The 12,720-nt window shown below is 31.1% G+C and overlaps 1 protein-coding gene across 1 annotated transcript; it reads left to right on the top strand.

Annotated features, from left to right (window-relative positions):
- The first annotated feature begins 5,704 nt into the window (after positions 1–5,704).
- Positions 5,705–11,866, top strand: LOC107961728 (very-long-chain aldehyde decarbonylase CER1). The gene is made up of 10 exons (XM_016897815.2): positions 5,705–6,022; positions 6,118–6,344; positions 9,066–9,298; positions 9,375–9,594; positions 9,699–10,074; positions 10,163–10,270; positions 10,782–10,982; positions 11,079–11,174; positions 11,262–11,435; positions 11,553–11,866. The coding sequence occupies exons 1-10, from the start codon at positions 5,963–5,965 to the stop codon at positions 11,715–11,717; spliced, it is 1,860 nt and encodes a 619-aa protein (XP_016753304.1). The 5' UTR covers positions 5,705–5,962; the 3' UTR covers positions 11,718–11,866.
- Positions 11,867–12,720: the final 854 nt, after the last annotated feature.

Below are 12,720 nucleotides of genomic sequence, written 5' to 3'. Positions count from 1 at the left end.
ACGTAGCAATCGGCCGTTGTAGTACGCATCTTCCGTTTCAAGGTCTGTGATGGCACCTGGGACGTATCTTTCTAGCACATGACACCATTGCCATATTTCATTATACGAGGCGTCCCACCCACTATGCATCTTCTCCAACGCCTTTTTCTTAGCTATCTAAGCCTTGCGGTAAGAGGGAGTGTACCCCATTTGGCTACGGATACTGGCAATTAACACCGGCACTGAAGTCCTGGGATCTACTCTTACCGTGGACAGTATCAAGCTAGCTTACATAGCTGAATCCATCTTGGGATGATCTTGTGAAACACCTATTAACGGAGTACATTAAATAATGCAACATTACATAATAAAAGTATTATTCATATACCGTCAATACTGTACCTGCAGCACATGTATGTGGACCTTTGTACTTTTTTATCTTCCACAACCCTGTCCTTTTCCTTAACGACGCATAGATTTTCCATGAACATGTGCCGTCTTGCACTGCACACTTTGCCTCAAACTTATCAGATTTGGATTTAACGACGTAGCAGTTAACGCCGTTTTTGATGCTATGTTGTTTCAAAGCACCAATAAAACTATCCTTGTTGGTAAACTGATTACCAACTTCAAATTCAGCAGAATCTATCCCCGAACTTGTACGATCACGCAACTGGTGTGGTAGATCTGGAAACTTTAACGCATCATCTGCAGAGAGATCGACATTATGCATGTGGGCTGGAGGTGAGTATGCTCTGAATCGTGGATTTTCTTCTTCGTCTGACTCCTTTCAGCATCTTCGGGTTCTGTTGGAATAGGCCCCGGTTCAGAAAATAGCCAACTTCTGCACCATTCGGCCTAGGCTCTCGAGGTGGATCCACATCGGACTCATCTTCTAACCCACAATCATCTGCAGCGTATGAGGTCCCCTCACCGGCTGACGTCGTAGGGAGTATGTCATCCCTTCTTCGGGCATTTGATAACGTCCCCAATTGGGTGTAGATTGCCACCCACTAGAACTTGATGCCGTTCCCCAGTACGTATTTCCAGCATCAGACGTCGAGCCACCAACGTACATGTCCCATCTACCGATAGAGTGTCTTGTGGGGGATGTGCATTTGACATCGCTACCGAACATGGGCTATTCCATATTTTGTAACCCGCTAACCGAGTGTCGGCCAGGGGTCGTGTATACATCTCAAATACTGGTCGCAAGTACATCAATTGGCGATGTAAATTGTACATATAACTCAATATAAGCTACTCCACTAGCAAGATGAGTCTGCACCATTACCTCCAAGCTACGAGCACATTTTATGTCGAACGAGTCATATGTCACCAGATCAACAGAAGAACAAAATCGATACGTGATAGACAGAACTTTCATTGGCGTCGTTCTGAAAATTTTACACATAATTCTTTTATGAAGTTCTGTCAAATCTATGTTCTGGTTAAAAATCAGTCGCACCGTATTCTCCGACAAAAAAACAACACCATTCTCGGTGTGGAAAACCTCACCATCGTAGTAAATAACAACACTAATACGTTCACTAATATTTGAAACTCTAACCTTCTTAGCCTCTCTAAATTGTTTCTGCTCTGACTTATGCATTCTGAGAACATTTTCTGCCTAATTTATAACTTCAGCTCAAACAAGCTACTGTAGTAAAAGCGAGTCCCCAAGGGCGCGATTTTCACAAATTCTTCTCAAATAGCATCTTGCTAGAAGCGAATTTATACTATTTGCTCAGAAACGTCAAAAAAAATATTTCATCCATGACCTACTGTAGCAAGAGCGCGTCCATGAGGGCGCGATTTCAAAATTTCTTCTCAAATAGCATCCTGCTAGAAGCGATTTTATACTATTTGCTCAGAAAGGTCAAAAAAATTATTTCTTCCCGGACCTAAAAACCCTAAAAAGCCTAAACCCTAAGCCCTAAAAGTCAAAAAAACCTAACGTGAAAAAAAACGTCAAAATTGTGTCCCCCGGAACGCGCTACGTATCAGCCGACATCGCTACCACGTCAGCGCGATGTGCTGACTCAGCAGGAAATTGCTTCCTCTAGGACGCGATTTCCCGCTGAGTCAGCACATCGCGCTGACGTGGCAGCGATGTCCTGATGCGTACCCTGATATCGCGCTGACGTGGCAGCGATTTCGGGGAAAATGGACCAATCCAGTAAATAATTAAGTAGTTGGCCCATTTCGGTAATTAATGAAAAAATGGGCTTTTTTTAGTAAAATACTCCCATAACGTGTGGGAAAATAGATGTTTTTTTAACGTCCATAACGCGACTCATATTTTAAATATAAATTTGTATATGTTTCTATATGGCCTTATCTCACAATTTGATATTTAAATTATATATTTTTTCTATATTGGTAACTGAATTTTTTTAGTCACTAGTGGTGCCTATATTACTTTTTTTCCAAGTTAATACATTCGTTAATTAAACCGTTAAGTCTATTTAAAAAAATAACCCACAAATTAGTACCTAAATTTTTTTCCTAAGTTGATACCTCTGTTAGTTCAATCATTAGTTCAAAGGTTAAATCTATTTTTTTAAATATGACCAATTAAAAATTGATATGTGACAAAAAGACAAAACATATTATTTTCTCTTATATATATTTTGCTTTTTTTATTTTTCTTTCTTTCGAGTCGGATCGATGGCCAATTCGGTTAGGTCACCAATTCTCGGTTCGATCAGTTTTTTCGATCCAATCACAAAAATTACTAAAAATTCATAAAAATAAAAATAGAGAAAATCGGTTCAACTGTTCTTTTGGCTTGGTTCAACCAGTTTGTATCGATTTACGGGTTAATCGATTCAACCCCTATCTTTGGACCAAAACCCTAATCAGTTCTTAGTCCGACCAATTTATCCGATCCTAATTTGGAAACACAAGTTTTGATCAATGAAATATTTTTTTTGATCTCGTTAGGTCAAGAAAATATGTGGCAAGTTTGAAAATAGAATCAATCTCTAACATCTCAACCTTAGGATGGCGAATTTCAATCATCATCACTAATATTATCATACATTATAAAAGAAAGAGAAAGACAAAGAAAAAAAAAAGGGAAAGGTAGAAAAAAAAATAAAGAGAAATAATATAAAAGAAAAAAAATTAAAAATTAAAAATAAAACAAATTAAAAATTAATTTTTAAGTTTATATGACATGGCATATTATTATTGGTTGGACTTTTAATGGATATAATATATTTATGTAAAATGGGTAACATAATAGTAGTTTAGATACCACTTGTGACAGAAAAATGTTTAGGTATCAAAATGGGGAAAAATACATAGTTTAGGTACCAATTTTAGGTAAAATCTTTTTAAAAAATAGATTTAACGATTTAACTAACGGAGGTACCAACTTGGGAAAAAAAGTATAGGTCTAATTTGTGACAAAAAAAAGTTTAAGTACCAAAAATGAGGAAAATGGTATAATTTAGATGTCAATTTGTAGGTTAAGCCATCTATATACATGTATTAAACCATTGACTGAGTTGGCGTCACAAGTCAACTAGCATCATCTCAATTTAAAAATTACTAAAATATCTTTACATTTACAAAGTAACACATACTAATACAATAGTATTCTTGTCTTTTCGTGTTTTTTTAGTAAAATAATACTATGATAGAATTTAAAACTTTTAATTTAACATTTCAACTAAGGGTTTATTTGGACGACACAAAATAAATGGATGAAAGTGTAATTACTAGAATAGTAATTGCATTCTCTTATAATTATAAAGAATTGCAATTTCCTAAACGTCTTTGACTATTAAAGTGTAATTACAATGTAATTCCTTATGTCGTGTTTGCTAGTACAAACTATATTTACAAATTGTGGGTACCTTGTTACATAATTCATATTTAAAAAAATATTAATTATTATAAAAATTATCAATACAATGAAAAAAATTATGAACAAGTAATAAAAATTAAAACTAAATAATCATATGTAATATGTAATATGTTAGTCCAAAAAAAAGTGAATAATACGTTTACTAATAAAAGTAGCAAGAAAAATAAACATTATATGCATTTTTATCTAATTGCTTAACATTTTAATAATATAAATTTAGTCCAAACACTCATGCATGTTTATACTCATAACATAATTTTTTATAACATAAACTAATATAAAAAATAAATTTTCAAAAGTTAAATCATGTACGAGTGTTTGAAAGCCATAAGGTAATTGAATTTAGTTTAATTACCCGCATACTTACTCCAACTCTCACCCTCCCCGTAAGAATTAGAAAGTGTAATGAGAGTGCTCCAATTACATCCAATTCAGTAGAACCCACCAATTACAATAATTACCCAAACATGTTACCTTTGAGTAATTACAAACAATTACACTTAAATCTAATTATTATATTGCTATTTAAACGTTACCTAACATTCGCTTGATTTTAAATTTGCATATTTCTTTTCACCAGAAGATGAATGTGCCATAAAACTAATATTATATAAATAAAATACCATATAGATTTACTATTTTTATGAAAAATATGTATATAAAAATATTTATAAATATGAAATCAATCAAGTTAGTTAGATTTCAAACATGAAATAATCATTAATGATATATAATATTATGAATTTGTTTGATTGTTTTAATTCAACCTCCAAAATTAAATTCTATTATAATTGTTGTGCAATTGAAAGAGTAATGGAATAACTATTGGGTTAATGTGTAAATTTGCTGAAAATTGAGATTTACTATTGTACTTTAAGTTGATTGATATTTGTTATTGTCCTTGTTAATTAAAAACAATTTTATCACTATTCTTTAATTTTATATTGAATTTTAGTGTTTTATTGAAAATTTCCACTAAAGTTATATTTTTTATTGAATTTTTTCTATTCAATTTAAATTTTAAATAATTGAAGATTAAATTTAATAAAAAATATTTTATATTTCACTTTAATATTTAAAAACAATAATTTAATTAACTTAATATTAGATTTAAGTGAAAATGATTATTTTATAAAAAATAAATTTATTTTTCAAGTTTTTATTTCATTAAATAGAAATTTTAATTTTATTTATTTATTTTTAATATTTATAAATTAAATAATTGTTAACTATTATTTGAAAGAATTTTTCTTATTAAAATAAGTTTTAAAATCACCAAATTAATAGTGAGTGGTAAAAATTAATAAAAATAACAAATTTGGTGGAAAATTTTAAATATAAAATTCAATCATGAATAGTAAATTTAAACATATTTTAGTAATAAAATGACGAATATCAATAAAAAACGAAATTTAATATTCATATATAATATAATGATACCCAACAACAATTTCTAAAGACGTGAGTAGCAAGAACTTTTTTTGGCAATAACTTCCAATATTCGAATTCAATCATGCATTCCAATTGTACTCATCAGGACAGACATATTTTTATCATGGTCGAGATTTCACTTTCATTTTTCAGCTCTACTGATTTAATTATCTTAAAATATTTATAATATAAATTAATAGTAATTAAAAAATAAAAATATATAAAAAGAAAATTATATTAATGAAAGGGTTATTATTAGATATATATATAAAAAATTCCAGGTAATTATATATGTCCATTTATTTCTTGTTTTAGATTTTTAAATATAATTAAAAGATAGTTGTCTTCATCTAACCCTTGGTTGTAGAAATGTTTTCCTCCACTTACATACACCAAATAATAATCCCAAAATGAAAATAAACATTTTCTATTTAGAAATAAAAAAAGAGAGTATCTTTTAGGATTTTGATTGTTGATTTTTTTATTACTTCTAACTATTTTTCTAATTTCTGATTTTTTATTAGTTCCATCTAATTTTTTACTAGTAGTTTAGTGAAAGAGTACCCTTATTTTCTTTTAAGTGAATTCTTTGAGTTTGGCTATATATACACGTCCAAGGGGATTGATATCTTGGTAGAGTTGCAAAAAGGGATCAGAAAAGAGTGGTGGAGCAACATGGCTAGTAAACCAGGCATTCTCAGTGATTGGCCATGGAAGTCAATGGGGAACTTCAAGGTAACATCGGACCTCCTCTCCTCTCCCCCTTCTTTTTTCTTTACAAACATGCATGCAAAAGGCTTAAGCTTTGAATCTTAACTGGGTGGTTGCAGTATGCGCTTGTGGTTCCGGGGGCAATTTACAGCACCTACTCGTTCATAATGTGCAAAGATGAAAACGAGAGGAACTGGTTCATGTTTTTGGTCTTACCATTTCTGGTGTTTAGATTGATTCACTATCAACTATGGATTTCATACTCTCGCTATCGCACTGCCAAAGGGAACAACCGGATACTTGACAAGAGCATCGACTTCGACCAAGTTGACCGAGAGAGAAGCTGGTGATTCCCTCTCTCCCATCTCTTCTCTTTACCTGCTTTCTTTAATTTCTTCAACTTAAATGCTTCAAACCCCTAAACCCATTCGAATTTCTAAATTAAATCACACCCTTTCCTACTGTTGAGGGGAATAGTTATTGTACCTTCGATGAAAGGTATTTTCCTATTTAAAGGGTTTTTTTCTCCCTATTATGAGAAGAACTCGAAAAGTTCATAGAATTAGGAAGTATTTCAATTGATGTAGATACGACTTGTAAGTTCATAGAAGACGTGTCAATATTTTTAAAAATTAATTATGAAAAGTGTATTTGCGAGGATTGAACCATCAATCAAGGCCTTATATACCTTACCTTAGAATACCTATTACTGCTTGTCTAGACAGGTTGATGGTTCGATCCTCATAAGTACACTTTTCATAATTAACTTTTAACAATATTGATATATTTCCCATGAGCTTGCACATCGCATCTACCTAAATCGAGGTACTCTCTAAAGAAGATAAAATTCAAGAGTGGAGCAATACCTTCCGTTAAGGGTTTGAGACCCACCTTTCCTCAACATTTACCTACTTAAAAACAACTTAACATTCTTAAAAAGCAATCCTCCATATTTCTTTAAAAGAATCGATAATATTGCTCTTAAAAATCGGTAAGTATTAGATGTAATAATAAACATTTCTAAAAAGAGAAATCTTATTTGAATTTTGAAAACAATATTATTGTGATGAATAATCACGAACCCAAAAATGAACCAACCACCCACCTTAAACATGAAATAAAAATTAAAAGAAAAATCGATTCTCAGATTTTATATAACTAAGGCTTATATCGGACAGATCAGAGATATAATTTGAGCAAAAACTGACAAACCCAAGATCCGATCTGTTTTTATATTAGCCTTGTTTGAATTCATTTCTACTGTTCTAAATCTTCTTAAATATTAAGCGAATCAGGATCTTTGATAAAAGAATTAGGCTAAAAGAACCTTAAAAATATTCTAAATAAAAACTATATATATATATAAACCAACACCAGAAATTGAATCACAAAGCCTAACTTAACTATTCATTTATTTTGGAGTTTTAAGTTTTAAATATTTAATTTAAAAACAAATTATAAAATTATTGAAACCAATACATACTTTATAAGAAATTTTATTGTTTTAAAATTTTTAATATCTTTAATTGATTGGTATTCGATTAACTTGTAACACCAACTCAAAAAACACTTATAATATGGGTGTAAAAATTATATAACAAATTTATAAAGAATTGACCTAAAGATAATATGCGTCTTTGGTTAAAATGACAAAGTTGAGATAGTAAAGATTATGATGTCTTAGATTCAAATCTTATGACATGTGTATGTATTTTTTTTAGATATGTCAAAATACAAAATAATATTAAATGAAATTTTGATAATGTTACAACTAAATTGGAACTTAATTTATTAGTGACACTACCTCAATTGAATTTTTAATAATAGTATTAGACTATATATATTTTATCACGCTCACAATATAGATAAAAAAACTTAATTTTAAAATTATATTTATAAAAAATTATTTAATAATTAAATTATAAGTAAAGTGATAAGGTAGTTATAAATAAATCCTTCAATCCTTACATAATTTATTTAAATATTTCATATAAAATAATAAAAAATATTAATTACTGATGTAGAACTATAGTTAAGTCCCACTGTCTTCATCAGAAAAAACAAAAAAAATGGTCCAAGGAGCAGCAGATGGGATTTACGTGGATGTTATTCTTTTTGAACATAAGTATGAGAGCATCTAATTTATAAGAAATAAAAACTCTAATTTTTGGTCCAACTATCTGTAATTCATAAATTAAAAAACATGATTTAGAAAGCTGTAATTGAAATAGTTAAATAAATAACGTTACAATAATTATGTTTAGATAAATATTAAAATAAAACTCAGGTAATAAACAATATATCAATCTATGGAGTTTTAATTATTGATATACTTGGAAGATTCAATAATTATGTTTAGATAAGTATGAAAATTATGTTTTACCTGAGTTTGGAAGATTCAATAATTATTGAATCATAATCATGTTTGATATACTTATCTAAATTATGGAAGATCCAATAATTATGTTTCAGTAATTATCTAAATTATGTTACAATAATTATGTACTAAACAATATCAAGATTTGGAAGATTCAGTAGTTATGCTTCAATAAAAGTAAGACTTTCCAAACATTTGTACCGAGTTTTAATCATTGAAAAATATAATTTAGATAAATTTCTGTCGTACTGCTCCACCTATATTTATTATTGATTAAATATAATTTAGATAAATTTAAAAGAAGGGTATTTCTATAATTTCATAACTGAGTTGATGACTCGGATGACACCAACTCAGTAACATTCTTAAATCTTAATTTTATTAGATTAAAATATGCCCTAGGCCCCTGTACTCTTTACAAAATTTGAAATTTAGCCCATATACTTTTATTTTTGGGAATCTAGTTCTTCTACTTTTCATATTTCAAAATTTAGATTCAATTGTTAAAACTATTATTTTGAAATCTGAAAAGTAGAGGGATTAAATTATTAGAATTAAAAGTATAGAGACCAAATTTTAAATTTATGAAGAGTAAAGGGATACTTTAACCTTTACTTTAATTTCTTGAAATGTAGTGAGTTGTATTTTTATTTTGTTTTACGGGTATCGTAAATTATGAAATGGTGGCAGGGACGATCAGATAATACTGAACGGAATATTGTTCTACGGGGCGGGGATAGTGTTAAAAGATCAATTTAACATGCCTTTCTTTAAAGCCGACGGGACACTGATCATACTGCTACTTCATTGGGGTCCGGCAGAGTTCCTCTATTACTGGTTACACCGAGCTTTGCATCACCATTATCTCTACGCTCGCTATCACTCCCATCATCACTCCTCCATCGTCACCGAGCCCAACACCTGTAAGCCTCTCTCACTTCTTTATCTATACACTTTAATTACCACCTTGTCCACCTATTATTGTTTTGTTTTGGCCAGCGTTTGTCCACCCAATGGCAGAAGTGCTTGCGTATTACGGGCTCCTTTTGATTCCTACGTTGCTATCGGTATATATTGGAAAAGCTAACATCGTGGGAGTCTTTACATACGTTACTGTTATCGATTTCTTGAACAACATGGGACATTGCAACTTCGAGTTCATTCCCCAATGGTTCTACACCATCTTCCCTCCTCTCAAATATATCGTTTACACCCCTTCGTAAGTTTACCACGCCTTGTTCCTTTTTCTTTTTTTTTTGTGTGTGCGTGTGTGTTACGAATATAGTTGTTTCATATTCGGGTTTTGTTTCTTTGTTACGACAGGTTTCACTCTCTGCATCACACCCAGTTTCGGACAAATTACACTCTTTTCTGTCCACTCTATGATTATGTCTACGGCACGGTGGACAAATCAACAGATAGTGTGTATGAAAACGCACTAAAAAGAGAGGCAGAGTCACCGGACGTGGTTCATCTCTCTCATTTAACCACACCAGACTCCATTTACCATCTACCCCTTGGGTTCCCTTCGTTGTCCTCCAAGCCCCAAGTTTCCAAATGGTACCTCCTCTTTATGTGGCCCGTCACGGTTTGGTCTTTGCTCTTAACTTGGGTTTTAGGCCATGCGTTTATTTCAGAGCGGAACGCCTTTAAGAAACTCAAACTTCAAGCTTGGGTTGTTCCCAAATACAATATGCAAGTAAGAAATATATATGTTGTCCTTTAGTTAATTATATTTACTTCGTCATTTGATTCTATATTTTTTTTACACATATATTTTCATGTAGTATTCTTCAAAATGGCAAAGAGAAACTATCAGTAAATTGATTGGACAAGCCATTCGAGATGCAGACAAGAAAGGAGCTAAGTGGCTGAGTTTAGGCCTTCTGAATCAGGTATGTTAATATTTCTTTTTATGTTAAATTCTGCTATTAGTCCCTATAAAATGCCTAAATTATGTATTTAGTCAATGTATTTTAATTTGGTATTTTTATACTATTTCTAAAATTTTACATGATAAACATATTATCACATAATACATAAAAAAGCCACATAATACATGTTAGCTTTCTATTTTCACATAATACTTAAAAAAGTCACTTTTATTTTTATTTATAGATTTTAACAATTATTGTTTGAATCAGGATTAAAGTTTTAAATTTTGAAAAAAAAATATAAGGACTAAAATTTATCTATTGAAGAATAAGTACTATTTAGGTTTTGAAGTTTTAAATTTTGAAAAGTAAAAGGAATAAATTGACCAAATTAAAATATAAAGACTAAATCAATAATTTACTTGTAATACAAGGACTAAAAGCAAAATTTAACTCCCCCCCCTCTCTCTCTATATATATATAACTTTTCAGAAACTTGTAAAATTTTTAACCGTATTTAAAAAAAATCCAGCATGAGGTGTTTAGCAGAAACGTTGAGCTTTATATGAAAAGGAACCCTCAGCTTAAAATAAAAGTCGTAGATGGGAGCAATTTAGCAGCAGCGATTGTCTTAAACAGTATTCCTAAAGAAACAACACAAGTTCTCCTGAGAGGCAGAGTTTCCAAGGATGTTTATGTTTTAGTCCAAGCTTTATGTCAAAAGGGTATCAAGGTAAACTTCAAAATCCTTTGGATAAAATATATAAATGATCAAAGCATTTAAGTTTAGATAATTGAGTTCTGCACTTAAGTTTTATATGTTGAGCAGGTGCTGACAGTGCAGGAGGATGAATACAAGAAGCTGTTGAAGTTTGATAACAAGCTTCAAAGTAATTTATTTCTTTCCGAAAGATACGATACCAAGGTAAAAGAAAAAAAAAGTTTTAAATCCATGATATTTACGTACTGTTTTTTTTTTGTTTTTTTTTTTGAATGATGTAAAATTTTGCAGGTATGGTTGGTGGGAGATGGACTGACCGATAAAGAACAGTTTAAGGCACCAAAAGGAACAATATTCATTCCATTTTCGATATTCCCACCCAAGAAAGTCCGGAAAGACTGCTATTACCACACTACACCGGCTATGGTGGCTCCTGCATCTGTGGAGAACCTGCACTCTTGTGAGGTTAGTAGTAAATTACAAGGTTTAAAAAAGAAAAAGAAGTCCAGAAATGAAATGATTGTGTGGAAGATGAAGTCAAAATTTTTGGTGGCTTGCATTTTTAAACCTTGAAAACTGCAGGACTGGTTGCCGAGAAGGGCGATGAGTGCGAGCCGTGTGGCCGGGATAATTCATGCTTCGGAAGGGTTCGACGTGAATGAGTGCGATGGCACCATTTTCAGCGTCGATAAAGTTTGGGAGGCCAGTCTTGAGAATGGATTTCGCCCCTTGCCAATCTCCACTTAATCAATAATACTTATGAGAAATCATGTAGCAGTACTAATGCATGCATACCAACTTCCATCTCCCTTGTATTTTATCTAGTTGTAATATTGGTTGGTAATAATATTTTATTATCTAGAAAAGTCTAATAAATTATAATTATTAATGAATAATTATGTTTTTTTATAATAATGAATAATTATGTTGTGATTAATAAAAACAAGATGTAAACAATTGCAAGATTCAAGGAATTTCTTTTGCAAATTTGTAATAAAAAATTAACGATTACATAAATTGCTATAACTCATGAGAAATGTGAGAAGGAAAGGTAGATGAGAAAGGAAACAATAGAGAGATGAGAAGAGAAAACAATTAGAGTATAACCAATTCCATAATCAATGTAACACTCTTTACCTGACTTGACCGTTGGGTCTGAGCTACAAGATGCTACTCATTGTCAAAGCAACTATAGTCAAATATACACCATATGATCATTCACACATGCAATTAAGTGTATTTCACATTCATTCTATGCTAAATAATCATTTACGCGTCCCGTACAAGTTTATAAAAGTTCTTTTGCTAACTCGATGTTGAATTAGGACCAAATTGTAAAGTTTTCAAAATTTCAGGTTGACGTTACAACATCATGGTTTCCACGTTGTAACAATGTCAATCAGTGAATTACGTTGCAACTTTAGGCATCGCGATGTCACTGTAACGACCCGATTTTCAATGGTATCAAAAAATGTGGTTTCAGAACCCCATTTCTGTGAATCGAGTTCATAAATATTACATATTAATATTTACGTGTATAATATATTGTTACATCAAATTTTGGTCAAGGAATTTTTTTGAATTAATAATTAATTAAGGCTTAGGGACTAATTTGTAGAGTACCAATTACTATAAATTTTTAATTGACAAAAGACTTGGGGAGTAAAATGAAAATTAAACAAAGGACCAAAATGGTTATTAGGCCATTTTTAAATATGAGAAAGTGGATAATGATGATGAAATCCACTAA

The sequence above is a fragment of the Gossypium hirsutum genome, chromosome D07 (assembly GCF_007990345.1).
Source record: "Gossypium hirsutum isolate 1008001.06 chromosome D07, Gossypium_hirsutum_v2.1, whole genome shotgun sequence".
NCBI classification, from domain to species: domain Eukaryota; kingdom Viridiplantae; phylum Streptophyta; class Magnoliopsida; order Malvales; family Malvaceae; genus Gossypium; species Gossypium hirsutum.
The sequence above is the reverse complement of the archived record's forward strand: the minus strand, read 5'-3'. Positions and strand labels throughout refer to the sequence as shown.

What these genes read in the sequence shown, in the direction of transcription:
- LOC107961728 (XM_016897815.2), top strand. Translation starts at nt 5,963, where the DNA reads ATGGCTAGTAAACCAGGCATTCTCAGTGATTGGCCATGGAAGTCAATG. An exon ending in CGTCACCGAGCCCAACACCT is followed by an intron (nt 9,299 to 9,374) that starts GTAAGCCTCTCT and finishes TGTTTTGGCCAG; the next exon opens with CGTTTGTCCACCCAATGGCA. An exon ending in TATGTCAAAAGGGTATCAAG is followed by an intron (nt 10,983 to 11,078) that starts GTAAACTTCAAA and finishes TATGTTGAGCAG; the next exon opens with GTGCTGACAGTGCAGGAGGA.